Source organism: Thamnophis elegans, chromosome 15, assembly GCF_009769535.1.
Source record: "Thamnophis elegans isolate rThaEle1 chromosome 15, rThaEle1.pri, whole genome shotgun sequence".
Classification (NCBI taxonomy): Eukaryota; Metazoa; Chordata; class Lepidosauria; order Squamata; family Colubridae; genus Thamnophis; species Thamnophis elegans.
In genome coordinates this window covers 10,195,422-10,211,966 of record NC_045555.1, presented here as the reverse complement: position 1 = coordinate 10,211,966, position 16,545 = coordinate 10,195,422, and the positions used below count along the sequence as shown (strand labels likewise).

The 16,545-nt window shown below is 44.5% G+C and overlaps 2 protein-coding genes across 2 annotated transcripts in view; both read left to right on the top strand.

Moving 5' to 3' along the window:
- Positions 1–2,439: 2,439 nt before the first annotated feature.
- On the top strand, positions 2,440–3,734 carry RNF186 (ring finger protein 186). Its single transcript, XM_032232097.1, has one exon. The coding sequence runs from the start codon at positions 2,602–2,604 to the stop codon at positions 3,391–3,393; it is 792 nt and encodes a 263-aa protein (XP_032087988.1). The 5' UTR covers positions 2,440–2,601; the 3' UTR covers positions 3,394–3,734.
- Positions 3,735–5,984: 2,250 nt separating this feature from the next.
- The window catches only part of TMCO4 (transmembrane and coiled-coil domains 4), a 32,509-nt gene continuing 21,948 nt past the window's right edge, over positions 5,985–16,545 (top strand). Inside the window, exons 1-6 of the mRNA XM_032231488.1 lie at positions 5,985–6,563; positions 8,630–8,715; positions 10,493–10,678; positions 11,742–11,916; positions 12,613–12,640; positions 14,318–14,450. Of these exons, the coding sequence (XP_032087379.1) occupies positions 10,506–10,678; positions 11,742–11,916; positions 12,613–12,640; positions 14,318–14,450 (509 nt within the window). The 5' untranslated portion in view covers positions 5,985–6,563; positions 8,630–8,715; positions 10,493–10,505. The remainder of the gene's footprint in view (positions 6,564–8,629; positions 8,716–10,492; positions 10,679–11,741; positions 11,917–12,612; positions 12,641–14,317; positions 14,451–16,545) is intronic.

Below are 16,545 nucleotides of genomic sequence, written 5' to 3'. Positions count from 1 at the left end.
CTTCTGGAGGCAACTTGTTCCACTGATTAATTGTTCTCACTGTCAGGAAGTTTCTCCTTAGTTCTAAGTTGCTTCTCTCCTTGATTAGTTTCCATGCATTGTTTCTTGTTCTGCCCTCAGGTGCTTTGGAGAATAGCTTGACTCCCTCTTCTTTGTGGAAGCCCCTGAGATATTGGAACACTGCTATCATGTCTCCTCTAGTCCTTCTTTTCATTAAAATAGACATACCCAGTTCCTGCAACCGTTCTTCATATGAAGAAAGAGGAAAGGGTGGGGGGGGTATTCAGTTCATCTTTAGCACCTACCTGTATGGGCTGCAGGTAGACTGCCCCTGAAATGGAGGGAAGAGCAGACCTCCCCACCTTCCCAAAGCCACATTCAGTGCAACTCTCTTCTTTCCTTCCTCGGCTGCATTTGCAAGTACTTCTCTCATTCTCCTTGACTTAATCCATGCTTGATGGATGATCGAGATTCATAAACGTGAAACAGCTTGTAATGAAAACAAGCACCGCGCTCATCAAAGGCAGAAAATTAAATTTAGCCTCCGCTTAATGTGCCCGAGGCTCATTCCTTGAATACCTGATGTTCTCAAATGCCTTTACTTTAAATAATAATCATTGCATTTACTTTAGAGGCATATCCTGTTTATCGCGGACGCTGCTTAAGGCAGCCCTTTTCATATACGGTATAAGCCCCCCCCCCGTTTGACTCTCACAACAGCCCTTTGAGGTAGATCTTTCCAGCTCTTCGGCATGGATCTGCCAAGAGCCGAGGTGGCGCAGTGGTTAAATGCAGCACTGCAGGCTACTTCAGCTGACTGCAGTTCAGCAGTTCGGTTGTTCAAATCCCACCAGGCTCAAGGTTGACTCAGCCTTCCATCCTTCCGAGGTGGGTAAAATGAGGACCCGGATTGTTGTTGGGGGCAATATGCTGACTGTAAACCGCTTAGAGAGGGCTGAAAGCCCTATGAAGCGGTATATAAGTCTAACTATTGCTATTGCTATCTTCTTTTTGAACAAATTCCCTGTTTCCTGCTGACCGGTGGATGCTAGATTCCCAGTCTTCTGCAATATTTTCTCTCGCTCCTTGTAGGGGATGCCAACATCCACTGGAACAACTGGCAGCCCTGGGTGTGTATGTGCAAGCTTCACAAGCAGGCCCGCATACGGCACTTTGTCGTCTGGGGGGTCAACGTCTCGCTCGACCTGAAGACCTCGGAGTTTTGGCAGGAGAAAGCCTGCTCCTTCGAGGACTGCCGTGTTTGCGCCTCGGAAGACTGTCCCGGCAGTGTGGCTCGATCCGGCTTCCTCTCTCGGTTTCAGAGCCTCTCTTCCCCGAGGCCCCACGAAGTCAGGATCCCTCTTCCCCCACATCTGGATTTCCCATCCTATGACAGCCTCCCCGTCATGGACGACAAAGATGGGGAGTAGGACGACTTCGGAGGGACGTGAAGAAGACTTGATAATCGCCCGGGCATCTGTTTCCCACGGCTTGCTTTCCTCCGAGGGGGCTGGACTGCAACACCCATGATCCTTTGCCGTTTGCCGCAGGCCGTGAGAGACAAACAGACCCCCCCCACCCCAAAAATGAGAATGTTGTGTTTATTCTGTAAGGCAGGAGAGCTGGGCACCAATAAAGGAATTGAAACACTGCTGCTTATGATTAGTTCCTAACTCTCCTTTGCTTTTATCTTCAGCTTCTAAAGGTAAAGGTTCTCCTCGCACATATCTGCTAGCCGTTCTCGACTCTAGGGGGCATTGCTCATCTCCATTTCAAAGCCAAAGAGCCAGTGCTGTCCGAAGATGTCTCTGAGGTCATGTGGCTGGCATGACTCAACGCCAAAGGCGCACAAAATGCTGTTACCTTCCCACCAAAGGTGGCCCCCTGTTTTTCTACTTTCATTTTTTACGTGCTTTTGAACTGCTAGGTTGGCAGAAGCTGGGACGAGTAACGGGAGGGATTCGAACCGCCGAACTGCCGACCTTTCTGATCGACAAGCTCAGTGTCTTAGCCACTGAGCCATCACGTCAGTTTCTAGCTCAGCCCTAAATAAAATAAAAACTAGGCTGTTCTCAATCATGGAGACCATTTTCTGCCTTTGGGCATGTTCCCCGAATGAATAAACTTTGGAACACCCGGGCTGCAAATTCACATCTGCTCCTAAAACGGCTCATTGTTTTGAGCAAAATTGCAGCATTTAACCTTCCATCTCCTTGGCCTCAAATCTGAAGCCGAGAGTTTGAGAGTTTTGTTTGCCAATTGTAACGAAATGTTTGCTTTTTCCTTCGGAATTGCCTAGCGCTGTTGCATTATCGGGCGCGGTAAAAGAAATCCTGTGGTCATTAGAGTTACTGATTAAATTTAATTTCCATTTGGCTTTAAAGAAAACAAACACATCCACTCGTCCCACGTGAGCTTAAAGGGTGGGACTTTCTGGGAGAGTTTAAACAAAGCAATTACTCTTGCTAGGACAAAGCACTTTTATAAAAGCAGCTGTCAAATCCACAGATGTGCAGTTAAAGGCAAGGCTGCTCGTCCGTACTGCTGAGAGAGCGCCGTGTTTCTCCCTCGGCTGAATTCTGCAAAAAAAAAAAATTTCCCATGGATGATTTGCAACTTGTGAAGGAAGCCGGCAAACCGATGGACCGATCTGAGATTTCTGGAGAGACGTCTGGAACGGATGATGGTCCGAGAATCGAGGGCTGCTCCATTCAAGAGGAAAGTCCCTGCAATAAAGCGGTGGATCTAGAACTCGGAAATCCAGAAAATGAGACTTCGGCATCTTCGCATCCCGTTGCCGTGTCAGTGTCGCCCTCCGTGCCTCTACAGCCATGCCCGTTGATAGTCTCTGCTACTGACATGACCTGCCTCATCTGTTTCCATCAATTCAGCCTCGCCCGGCTGCCCAAAGTCCTGGCGTGCCAGCATGCCTTCTGCGCCGCGTGCCTGCAGATGATCTTGCGGCAAGAAGATCACACCTGGATCGTCAGTTGTCCCCTCTGCCGAAAAGCCACGGTGGTATTCGGGGGTCTCGTCTGCAGCCTCCGCAACTTACAGCATGTCATGGAGCAGTTGGGGGCCCCGGATCCAGAGGCAGAGATCGCTGGCGGGGTGTGGCACAGCCAGCAGCCTCCTTCCCCCGAAATACAATCTCAGGACTCGGCCGAGATCAACCAGGCTGCCATCAAGAGATTGATTCTGCTGCTTCTGCTCGTATCGGTCCTGATTGTCTTCATCCTCCCATTCACCGAGACTGGGCTGTTGACGTGGTTCCTTTGTTTTTTGGTGGTTTTGGGCGGCATAATCTGCGCTGTGCTTTGCTGGGACCCCAGTTGGAGCCGCCCAAGTTTTTCGCTGCCCCTCTGGACAAAGAAGGTCAATCAAGCGGCCTGAGAATGACTTTTCTTGGCTTCTTCTAGGAAGGGTCACCAGCCCCTTGGAAGGCTTTGGTGCTGGAGCAGACAAGACCAAAGGGGTGGCTGAACAGGTGTCGGGGTTGGGTGGGTTCGGATGAGGCATAAGGTAAAGGTTCCACTTGCATATATGTGCTAGCTGTTTCTGGCTCTAGGGGGCAGTGCTCATCTCCCTTTCAAAGCCGAAGAGCCAGTGCTGTCTGAAGATGTCTCCATGGCATTGTGGCCAGCGTGACTAAACAGCGAAGGCACACAGCACGCTGTTCCCTTCCCACCAAAGGTGGTCCCTATTTTTCTACTTGCATTTTTAACGTGCTTTCGAACTGCTAAGTTGGCAGAAGCTGGGACAAGTCACGGGAGCTCACTCCTTTACGCGGCGCCAGGGATTCGAACCGCTAAACTGCCGACCTTTCTGATCGACAAGCTCAGCGTCTTAGCCACCGCGTCCCTGATGAAATTTTGGCAGAGAATCCATAGCTGTTTGTAGCATCTGGCTTCACATTACGTTGGTCCAAAAATTGCAAGCCCAATCCTGATGCTTCCTTAAACAATAGGATTTTTATTTTGGATGGTGTCTGAATAAATTTACATCCGGTTTTATTCCACCACAACAAACCAAAGGTGGCTTCTGGCTTTTTTTTTAAGAGTCCAAGATTAATGAGTAACATCTAGGTGGAAACTCCACCTTAGATTCAGTCTCACCTCCAAAGAATTAGGGAACAACAGGGACAACTGTCGATCCCATATCTTCCTTAAAGGCGGTCCTTTAAAGGAGATAAAAATGGATGTTTAGTTTATTGGGGGTTTAATGGTAGTCGTGGCTTTCTTTTTTAAAATATTTTTTATTCTTTTATATCATACATTTCCTTTCTATGTTGAGCAGTGTGTCCAAGGTGTTAAAATACAAATATACATGCAAGCATACAAACATCATCATTATGATCATGTTATTTACACAAACACACACGCACACACAAATCTGCGGTAATATATAGATAAATATGCGATAACATCAATCATATTATAACATACATTATCAAAAATATTTGTCCTTCTGTTTTTCTTTCTCCTATAAACCCCTAGAGTCGGGAACAACTAGCACATATGTGCGAGGGGAACCTTTACCTTTACCTTATAAATCATATCCATCCGCCGGCCAATGTCGACTGGCGACTACCCGGAGGAGAGCCTTCTCTGTGGCTGCTCCGACCCTCTGGAACGAGCTCCCCGTGGAGATTCGAACCCTCACCACCTTCCAGGCCTTCCGCAAAGCCTTTAAAACCTGGCTGTTCCGACAGGCCTGGGGCTAAAGAGCTGTTGCCCCCCCCCCCCCCCCCGCCTCGAATGGTATGACTTGTGTGTTTTTAAATTATGTATTGTTAAGTTTCGTCTTTTTTATTTCCTGTTTGTACCCCCCTTCCCTGATTTGAATTGTGAGCCGCCCTGAGACCCCTTCGGGGAAAAGGGCAGCATATAAATGTAATAAAATCCAAATCCAAATATTTCACCCAATTCCACTCCTCTAACCTCCATATCTGTCATTTAACCATTTATAGAACAGTTGCCATGTTATGAAATAGTCCGAATCTTGGTTTTCTTGGTAGTCTTGGTTTTCTTTTTTTTTAAATAATTTTTATTGAACGTTTTAACCTTTAAAAACAGAAAGAAAAACACAAGAAGAAAAACACAAAACATACATAATGATGTAAAGCAATTATGCAGCCTTCTGTATCAGATTTCCTGTTCAGCTTTTATAATTCTCCATTCTGCATTGCCTTCCTATTGCTTTTACCTTGTCCTATAATGTAACAACAGTAGTACTAACACTTATAATAATATTGATTAGTGACATCACCATATATTTACATTTTCTATTTTAGTCTTGGTTTTCATTTAGACATTTTTGAGCTTTCCTTCAAGGGCTGAACAACCCATAAGCATTTAAAACAGAAAGCTTCCCTTTCATTCCATTGTTAAACACATAATTATGCTGCTTTAAAAGTTTTTTTTAAAAAAAAAATCAGTATACACATTGTTGATAAACTGGGAAGTTAAATCTATTTACGTTGGGGTGGCTTCCACACCAGTTGACTTAACTTTCTTCTGGGAACATTTGATGGGGAATAATATAGATGGATTTTTTCTTATATAAAGGTTCCAATTGTTTTTTGAGAAGCCAAAATTCACTTTAGTAAGTGGGAAGAAGCCCAACGAAGCAGCCCTGAAAATGTGAGGCTGTTGAAGCATTCAGCATTGTTGAAACGTTTTATGTTTATGCTGGGAAGATTCCTATAAAGAGAATTTTGTCTTTATTCTGCCTGCTCAGTTAAAGGCGAGAAAATTACATTACATTAAATTACATTACATTAAATCGGCATTTACAGCTTCAGCGCAGCTCCCTTGGTGAAGTTTTAATTTTTAATTTTATTTTTTAATTTCTAATTTTATTTGTTTGGTCAAGCAATATATAAGACAACAGATGTATAAACACGATTATGAATACAAGAAATGGATACGAATAGGTTTTCCCACGCTTTGGGATAGGGAAAAAACTTTTTATTTGCACCGAATTGCAATTATTTTTATAAAGAAAGTCTACAAAAGATCGAGGACTTGGGTCTTTAATCGTCAGCTATTCATTTCCTGGACATGAAAAAAAAAGTCAGTTGCCAAAACAGCAAATCCGTTGGGTTTTTTCCCCCAAAAAGTTTAAAATCTGCAGAGGTTTGCTGCAAAGGAGAGCCTCCAAATGCATCCGAAACATCTCTCGATCGACGACTTCCATTGCCATTTAAAGATTTAAGGCCCTTCCATTTGAAAATCCCCTCCTTTTCGCTTCCCTCCACTGATGAAATGCACGTTATAATTAGTGTTTTTTTTTTTCAACCGGCGCTTCCCTCTTCCTGTTTCAAGTCGCTGCGAAAGTTGCGTGGCCCTCCCACTTTCCGGCGTGCCTTACGCCTCACCTGTGCGTAACTCCTTCCGGGAATCGCCCTCTTTTTGGCGCAGCCCGCCGGCGTAGGTGTGGGCCTAGGCGGCCCCTTCGGAGCCTCGGACTGGAGTGAGAGGCCACCCCGCTTGAGACGACCGGGAGGCTGGGGAAATCTACGCGGCCCGATGCGGCCTTTCTCCGGCTCCAGGACGGGCTAGGTGGGTCTCGGGGGAGGGGGGGCGTGGATTTATTTTATATATATCTTATATATTTATATTATATAAATAAATATATATTCCACATATATATATATATATATATATATATGGGCTTTGGGGCCCTCGAAGGTGGGGTGATTATTAAAATAGCCCAGAGGGGTAGAAATAACCTGGGAGTGAAATAAATATTACATGGGGAGAGGGGAAGCCCCCAACCCGTGTTAGAAGGAGGGTCTCAATCCCCCTCCCCACTTTGGAGTCCCAAAGGGGTCTCTAGCCTGGGGGAGACCATCTTCCACCCTCTTACCCCCCTGAAGCTGCTCTAGGGGACCCTAGTGGGCCCTCCACCCCTAGGGCTGAGGCTGGAGGGTGGAGAAACCCCTTTAATTTCTAGGGGTCTCCCCTGGCCTGGGGGGGTCTTCCCAGAGAGGGTATATCCCCCAGCCCCAGATATTGGAGGGGGGGTTAAAGACTTGCATCCCAGGCAGTGATGTGTCTGCAAAAAAGTCTATGGCTCCCAGGGCAAGTTTGGGGTGTCCTGGGACCCCTAAATAATGGATCCCCCATTCCCCCAAAACATTGCTTAAAATAATAAATATTGAATCATTAAAATCGCCCAGATCGGAATGAACAATCAACACAAATGTCCAAATAGTGTGTGTGGGAGGGGATAAAACAGGGGGGAAAACTACCTACTGACTACTGACATCTGGAAATTTTATCACGTGGATATTCTGAGCAAGGTTTAAAGTCCCAAATCAGAAAGACCTTGGATGGGGAAAGGTTTTTTTTGGCACAATCTGGTGGAAATATTAAGTGATGATATCCTCGTTTGTCTAGACTGCTGGTAATGATCCAATCCTAGCCATAGATCAGGAGGTAGCCATGCTGTGTAGAGTTATACTAGTCCTCAAAATCAATCAAATTTCAGAAACATGATTGGCAGAAATTGTTTCTGATCCCAAGGTTGTATAAGACTTCCAAGGCTGAAATGGGGGGCAGAGGGGAGGAGAATGCTGGTTTTTTGTGAGTTAAGTAAGGTAAAGCTTCCCCTCGCACATATGTGCTAGTCGTTCCTGACTCTAGGGGGCAGTGCTCATCTTCATTCCAAAGCCGAAGAGCCAGCACTGTCCGAAGACGTCTCCGTGGTCATGTGGTCAGCATGACTAAATGCCGAAGGCGCATGGAACGTTGTTACCTCCCCTCCAATGGTGGTTCCTATTTTTCTACTTGCATTTTTTACATGCTTTCGAACTGCTAGGTTGGCAGAAGCTGGGACAAGTAACGGGAGCTCACTCCGTTACATGGCACTAGGGATTCAAACTGCAGGCCTTCTTGTGCGTTAAATAAGAAGGTCATTAGTCTGTGTCCTTGTGTCCAGAACCAGGAAGCGGATAATACAAAAGGTGTTTGCAGAAACACAATTTGAATAGCAAATCTTACTTAGGAACTCAAAACACCAGCATTCCCATCCATAGAAAGGTGTGGTCCTGCAAAGCCAAGAGGAAGTGAGAAATTAAACCAGGTGGGATGTTATCAGTTTGACCTGTCTTGCATTGGACAAAATGCACACACACACACAAATCACCTCCAGATGACCAAGTCTTAAAAACGTAAGCAAATTGGAAAAGTCAACTGTGAGCGTGTCACGAGTTGATTTGAATTTCCATGTTTGCGAGAAATGAAAGGGACAACGGCTTGCTTTGAGGAGGGGGGGGGGGGTAGGAGGACTTCCCCTGGGTGGAAAGTTGTTTTCAAAATCAACCAAACTGCTGATGATAAAAGAGGAATTGCTTTCTCATGGCCAGGAGTTTCCCCTGGGATCCCACTGGATCTGTTGAAGCAGATTTAAGGCTCCCGAGTCCTTTGTGAGGGATGCCAAATGCTGTCGGAAACATTTCTGACTTCCTGGATTGAGGTCACAGGAAAGAGAAGGCAGATTTGAAGGTGGGGTGAAGCGAAGTGAAGCAGATGCTGGTCCTGAAAACTCAGCCGTCTCTCAGAAGAATTGGTGACACAAAGTTCATTCTCTGATTTTACTGTTTTATTGTTATGTCTGTTAATAGCTGCTTCGAGGGTGATTATCTACACCAGCTGGTGAGAAACACCTCTGCTCTGGAAAGTGTCTTCCCCGTAAACCGGATTATGACCTGTAAGTAATTCCAGCATCGAGGACAAAAGTTGTTGTGATGGCATTGGCAGTTTGCCAAGGGGAAAGTATTCCCTTGGCTGGTTCCCTTGTCACCTTTCTCCTTGCTAAGAGTGGAAGGTAGAGTAGGTTGGGCTGGGGGTGCTCTTTCGTGGGCAGTCGTGCCAGGGAGAGCTTTGTGGGAATCCTCCTGCTGCTCACCTGCATTTGGAACAAACCAGTGGGGTGTGTGATGTTGGCTGCATTCACCCCCAAAGTTTAACCAGCTCAATGAAAAACTCCCTAGGGTCGTTTTAATGGTCCTTGTTTGCTTTTAATCATCTTCGGTGTAGTTTTTCCAGAAGTCCCTTAACTTGCCCTAGAACAGTAATGGCTAACCTTTTTGGCACCGAGTGCCCAAACTGGAATGCACATGCACGTGTGTGCGTGCGTGCGTGGAGCACTAGAAACCCAAAGGCCATCTGGCCGGCGCGCACATGCCTGTTTTTTGGCTGTTTTGGGCCTTTTCCAGGCTGTTTTGGGGCTGTTTTAGGCCTTTTTCAGGCTGTTTTCCAGGCTGTTTTTGGCCGTTTTTCAAGCTGGTTTTGGGCTGTTGGTTTTGGGCTGTTTTGGGCCTTTTCCAGGCTGTTTTTCAGGCTGTTTTTCAGGCTGTTTTGGGCCTTTTTCAGGCTGTTTTTGGCCGTTTTTCAAGCTGGTTTTGGGCTGTTGGTTTTGGGCTGTTTTGAGCTGTTTTCAGGCTGTTTTGGGCCATTTTTCAGGTTGTTTTGGGGCTGTTTTGGGCCTTTTCCAGGCTGTTTTTCAGGCTGTTTTGGGCCTTTTTCAAGCTGTTTGGGGCCGTTTTTCAGGCTGTTTGGGGGCTGTTTTGGGCCTTTTTCAAGCTGTTTTTCAGGCTGCTTTTTGGCTGTTTTGGGCCTTTTCCAGGCTGTTTTTCTGGCTGGTTTGGGGCTGTTTGGGGCCTTTTTCAGGCTGGTTTTGGCCGTTTTTCAAGCTGGTTTTGGGCTGTTGGTTTTGGGCTGTTTTGAGCTGTTTTCAGGCTGTTTTGGGCCATTTTTCAGGTTGTTTTGGGGCTGTTTTGGGCCTTTTCCAGGCTGTTTTTCAGGCTGTTTGGGGCCTTTTTCAAGCTGTTTGGGGCCGTTTTTCAGGCTGTTTGGAGGCTGTTTTGGGCCTTTTTCAAGCTGTTTTTCAGGCTGCTTTTTGGCTGTTTTGGGCCTTTTCCAGGCTGTTTTTCTGGCTGGTTTGGGGCTGTTTGGGGCCTTTTTCAGGCTGGTTTTGGCTGTTTTCCAGGCTGTTTTGGGGCTGTTTGGGGCCTTTTTCAGGCTGTTTTTCAGGCTGTTTTTGGCCGTTTTTCGGGCTGTTTGGGGGCTGTTTTTGGCCCAAAATAACGATCTGGAAAATGGCCCCCAAAACTGCCTGTTTTTTGGCTGTTTTTGGCCTTTTTTCTGGGCTGTTTTCAGGCTATTTTTCAGTGTTCTGGCACCCACGAAAACCAGCTGTCGGAAACCAGAAGAGCAGCTGTCGACAGCGCACGTGCCCACAGAGAGGGCTGTGCATGCCACCTCTAGCACGCGTGCCAGAGGTTTGCCATCAACGGCCTAGAAAGTTAGAATCCACATCGCTGCAGGAAAGCTCAGGAGCCTCCCTAGGAGGAAGCAGTCTATCTCTAGGAAGGAGGGATGCTTTCACAGCCCGCTGGCTCACCCCACCTGTTGAATAAAGGATGCTGAGAGATGCAGAGATTCTTCTCGCATTCTTATTTTGGTGTTTCTGTGTCCTTTGGCAGGAATAAGACGGACATGTCTGCTGATCCCCGGCCAGGCTGGAGGCCCTGGAGAAGCCGGCCGAAGGAGGAAGAAGACACAGCGCTAAGGACAGGTCCAGGCACACAGTTGGGTGAGCCGGGGAAATATGCCTATGCTGCTCTCTGTGCGGTTTCCTTGGCCTCGTTGTTTCCGGATCAGGAAGAAAGGTGAGCGGCCTGCTTACTGGTTTTCCTCCTAGCTCTTGAGAAAGCATCACAACAGAAAATTCAAAGGGTGTTTAGTTTGGCCTCTGCTTAGATTATTGAGGCAAAAAGAGCTGGTTTGGATAGAAAAAGAGAGATTTATGCCTAGGTCAGGTTGGCTTCTGCAAAAGCTGAAAAGGCCAGAGCTGGGTTAGCATTTTATAGAAGAGGAAGGCGATTGACGGACATTTAAGGCTAAACATTGTTGTCAGAGTTTGTTCCAGCAATCACATCCAGAAAGCACACACGGGTAACTGATTTCAGCAGGATTCATTAACGTGTCTTTATACACATGAAGTAAGTAAGTAAAATCTTTATTACGGTCAAAGACCAGCAATACACATTAGTTTTTGCACTATATTAAAACATACTAACATTAAGATATAATTAAAAAGTATTGACATTAAAAGTGGATAATAACACAATGGTCCAGAGATTGTTAGAGGGATGTCCAGATAATTGGTACAAGATGGTACTATACTTCTGTAGCCAATTTTTTTCTTATGGACATTGCAACAGCACAGAACTTTGCCACTGCATACGTGGTAATCGGGTTAGTGTCCTGGAGGAGAAAGCCTAGATAAAAATGGTCTGCCCTCCCTGGCAATCTCTCTAATAAGGGGAGAATATGTGCAGACCTACAAGCTCTGTATAGCTCGCAGTGTAATAGAACACGTGCATTATCTTCCACTTCTCCTTTACCACATAAATAGTTTTCTTTTTAAACTATTATCATCTGGCAGCTGGTACAGGACAATAAAAAAACAAGGACAAATAGGCTGAAAAACAGCTTCTATCCCAGGGCAGGAACTATATTGAATTCTACTGTATAGTGCAATACTAAAGCAATATCACTGGTTTTCAGTTCAATTCTATAGAATGTGAAGGGTGTGTGCGTGTGTTTTATTTTTACAGTTATAACATGCACTGAAGATGGCATTTAATTTCGTAGAGGGTGCAATGACAATAAACTAAACTAAACTTAACCCCAAGCCGTGACTTGTTTCTCTTGGACTTCGTTCCACAGTGCCTACAGGACGGGAGTGGTGGAGAACCTGGTCAGGTGGCTGGAATTGTCGGACACTGTGATGCCATCCATGCTGGCCTTTGCTGGAGGTCTGGGGGCTGAAGGGACAGAGACCTTCACTCAGATTCTTCTGAGCGAGCCGCTTCTGAAGGATGAGCCTGGCGCCATTATGCTGGTGAGCCGTCGCCTTTCAGCCCCAAACCAGGAGCCATCGCAGGCAGTCGCTATCACAACAAACTATTTTGTGTTAAATTTATAATTACCGACCAAGAAATAAAGGGAGACCAATATAGTAGCCCCTTCTCTTCGTTTTGCTCCCCAGAAATACAGGACCTCTGAGAATGGAGATACCACGAACAAATCTCCCCCTCTTTTTGTCTAGTTATGTCTAGTTTAATGAAAAGAAAAACTAAGGGGGGCATGATAGAAGGGTTCTGATATTTCAGGGGCTGCCACAAAGAAGAGGGTGTCCATCTATTCTCCAAAGCACCTGAGGGCAGGGCAAGAAGCAATGGGTGGAAACTAATCAAGGAGAGAAGCAACCTAGAACTAAGGAGAAATTTCCTGACAGTTAGAACAATTAATCAGTGGCCTCCAGAAGTTGTGAATGCTCCAACTCTGGAAATTTTTAAGAAGATGTTGGACAACCATTTGTCTGAAGTGGTGTAGGGTTTCCTTCCTAAGCAGGGGGTTCGACTAGAAGATCTCCCAGGTCCCTTCAAACTCTGTTATTCTATTCTATTTTTTCAAGAGGGGGAAAAAGGCTGCCTTCTCGCCAATTGACCCAAATTCAGACTTTCTGGGGAAATGCCCTTGTTTCTTTTTTTAAAATCCTCACCATTTCTCTCACATATTTCTTTTTCTGTTTTAGAACCTGGTCTCCTTTTCTCTCAAGGATGGTAAGTGATTTTGTGGACCCGTTTTTCCTTTCTTCCTCCAGTTGTTTTTATTAGAATTTAACCAGAGAGACAAAGCAAAAGAGCTTATATATTAGTGTGTCTCTGTGTGTGTTCCAGTATAACTCTGGAACGCCTTGAGCAATTTCAACCAAAATTGGTACACAGATTACTTACTCTCTGGAGAAAATACTGTGTGGGTAAGACACCCCTAAAACCCGTCGGTGTGTGTGTTCTGTACAGCCTGTTGTGCCTTAAAATGGCTTCTACTGTACTGCCTTAAAATGGCTTCTACTGTACAGCACAGTGGGGTTGCCATGGTAACAGTTTCGCAGTACTCCACCAGGGGGCTCCCTCTGGTAAGGGGGAAAATCCAACATTAGAAATTATGTTTGGTCCGGATATTTTCCCCCTATAAATAAATTCCCAGGCAATGCTGGATTATCAAATAGAGTAGGATAAATTTGAGAGGAACCAGACAATCTGCGAGAGATTTTAGGAACTTTTTCTCCTTTCTCTGCCACAAGTCGGTGAGGACTAGCTTTAAAAAAAAAAAAAAGTTTTATTGATTTTTTTTATTGTTGACGTTTTGTTAGTGCTTAAGAAACATTGTGTTGCCTGGGTTATTTTATTTGCTTAGCAGTGCAGATTACGTTCTTATTCTCCACCCCTTTTTTCCAACCACTGGTAAAATAAATTCCATGTTTGATATTCTGAATCTTCTTTCTGTTTAATCTTCAATGTGAGTCTGTCCATTTCTGCACAATCCAGTATCATCCTAATGATCTCTTCGTCTCGTAGTATTTCTTCATTTTTCCAATATCATACAAATATAATCTTCACTGCTGTTAAGTCATTAGATAGATAGATAGATAGATAGATAGATAGATAGATAGATAGATAGATAGAGTTGCATTTGTACTAATAAATAAATAAAGGGGAACTAGTATAGATCTATTTCAAGCTATTTAGCTCTCATCAGCCTTACTGGGAATCAAACCTGGGCTGCATTACATATCAGGCAATTGTGTTAGCCACTAAGCCACAGGCTCTCCTCCTTTATCAGCTAAGCCAGGGAAATAGGTATGTATAGCAGTATGCTCCCTCCCATATTTCGGCATACCAGAAGTTGTGACACAACGTTTGTGTGTGTGTGTGTTCCAGCATAGCTCTGGAATACCTCCAGCAATTTCAACCAAACTTGGTACACAGATGACTTACTCTCTGGAATGTGTGTGGGGGGGGAGAGAGACACCCCTAACACCCTTAGGGTGTGTGTTCTGTTAAGATACAGCCTGTTGTGCCTTAAAAGGGCTTCTACCGTCCTGCCTTAAAAATGGATTCTACTGTACAGCACAGTGGAAGTGCCTTGGTAACCATTTCACAGTACTCCACATGGTAAGGGGGAAAATCCAACATTAGAAATTGCGGCAACGTTAATGGAAGGAGGGTTGGGATAAATAAATACTCGGGTTGCCCTAGGTTATCAGCTAGTATTAAATATATGTTTTGTTTATCAAATTTTTCTGGTTCTATACCTAATAAGAAAAAGTTCGGGTTTAAAATCTACATGTTTTCTTTACTGTCTTTTCTAGCCACTTATGTATTTTACGCAATTTATTTATTTTTTGCTTAGGACAAGCTTCTTAAACGCTCCCTCCTCCTGCCCTGTTTGTCTAGGCTACTACGATGCTCGCATGCGAGTGCTTCTGTCCCACATGGCCGGGTTGCTGGGGATCCCGTTGGCAGAATTGGAAGACGCTGAGGACTATCTGCTTGAATGTCTGAAGGAGGAAAAAGAGGTGGAATCGGAGTATGTTTCACCTTGGCTTTTGGGGCCGCCACAAAATAATCTATACTGTCCAGCTAGGGTGGAAATATATATATATCTGTACGTGTATTTTAAATATTTGGTTTCTGCCGATAGGTCTTTATTTTAATCAGAGCAGATAAAAGAGCTGTTGCTTTTCAAAAAGTGATCCCAGGAGAATTCGGATCTCAAGGGCAAAAGGTGGCCTTCTCCTTTGTATCCCTTTTCTTTCCTTTCTCCCGAGTTTCAGAGTTTGTTTTCCCCAAGAAAACTGAGAGACAACATAGTTTTTTTTCCAACCAAGAGCTACTGTATTTTTCAGAATATAAGACGCACCTTTTCCGCGTCCCCCCTAAAAGAAGATGAAAATTTGGGTGTGGCTTATACTCCGAATGTAGCCCCACACACTCACAAGCCCCCACTCTTTGGCCTCTGCTCCCAGCAAATTACCTCTTTGCAGCAAATGGGGGCTTGCGGGGGCTTCAATAAACTATAGCAATCCCAGCAGCCTCTAACAGCTGATGATCTGGAGAAATTGAAAGTGAAACTACCTGTTTGCTCCACATGGCAAATTGCTGGGATTTTTTTTTCTTGTGGTAATCCTGCTGTTTGCTGCAAAGAGGTAAGTCAACAACTATAAATGCCTATAGAATGTTCAAATTATTAGACTTATTTTTTTAAAAACTGCTTTTTAAAGACAACCAAAATGAAGAAGCTTTTTAAAAGAAATGCTTGATCTGAAGAGGCCCAGTGCTATTGTTTTAAAAAGCGCTTTTCTTTTAAATAGCAGAGAATAACTATATTTCCAGAAAGCACATGAATTTTAACAGCATCTGTACAAGTATAGTCTGAAATATAACACTACAAGCAGTGTATATTGTCTGTACTGTTTGTTGCAAGGAGGCAAATTGCTGGGAGGCAGAGGCAGATATTTTTCCCTTGTTTTCCTCACCAAAAGTTAGGTGCGTCTTAAACTCCGGAGCGTCTTATACTCTGAAAAAATACGGTAAGCTAAATAAGCAAGTACAGTCAAAGAAATCTTCAACCTGGCTGTGCCTTACAAGGGAAGGATTAAAACAGCTCCATGGTTTAATCCCTTCTTTTCCTGTTTTATTTAAAAGCTGTCTGCAACCAAAGAGTAGAATAAAATAGAAATAAGGAGTAGAATATACCATATTTTTCGGACTATAAGACTCACCAGAATATAAAATGCACCAAGTTTTTGAAGAGGTACATTTAAAAAAAAGTTTTTGCACTCTTCAGGCCTCCCAAACCCTTGGCACGCTTCATTTTTTGTGAAACAGGGGCATGGGGAGTTTGAGAGGTCTGCAAAGTGCTCCTGAAAGGAGAGGGCACAAAAACAGCCTGTTTTTCATGAAAACGGGCCCATGTTTTGCAAAAAAAACAGGGCATGCATATGCTCTGGGAGGGTTGTAGAATGCTCCTGGGGGGTGGGGCAAAAATGGGATAAAAACAGCCTGTTTTTCGCTTGTTTTTGCCCTCCCCAGCCCCCAGGAGCACTTTGTAAGCCTCCCAAACCCTCTGCAATCTACTTTTGCAAAGGGGGCGGGTTTTGGGAGGCCAAAAAATGCTGTATTCAGTGTATAAGATGCACCCACATTTTCATCCTCTTTTTTTGGCGGAGAAAAGGTGTGTCTTATACTCTGAAAAATATGATGATTTAGAATAGAATAGAAATAAGGAATAGAATAGAAATAAGGAATAGAATAGAAATAAGGAATAGAATAGAAATAAGGAATAGAATAGAATTAGAATTCGAATAGAATAAAAACAAGGAACAGAATAGAATTAGAATTAGAATAGAATAAAAATAAATAGAATAGAAATAAGGAATAGAATAGCATAGAACCTTTACTTTTACCTAGGGACCTTTGGCTTCTAAAACATGGCTGGGCTTTAGTGGATCCAAGCAACAATCAACCGCAAAGAAAAAGAGCTTGGGTGCCCCTTACCCCACAGCCCTGTCCCCCAAAGAATAGAACAGAATAGCAGAGTTGGAAGGGACCTTGGAGGTCTTCTAGTCCAACCCCCTGCCTAGGCAGGAAACCCTATACCAATTCAGACAAATGGTTATCCA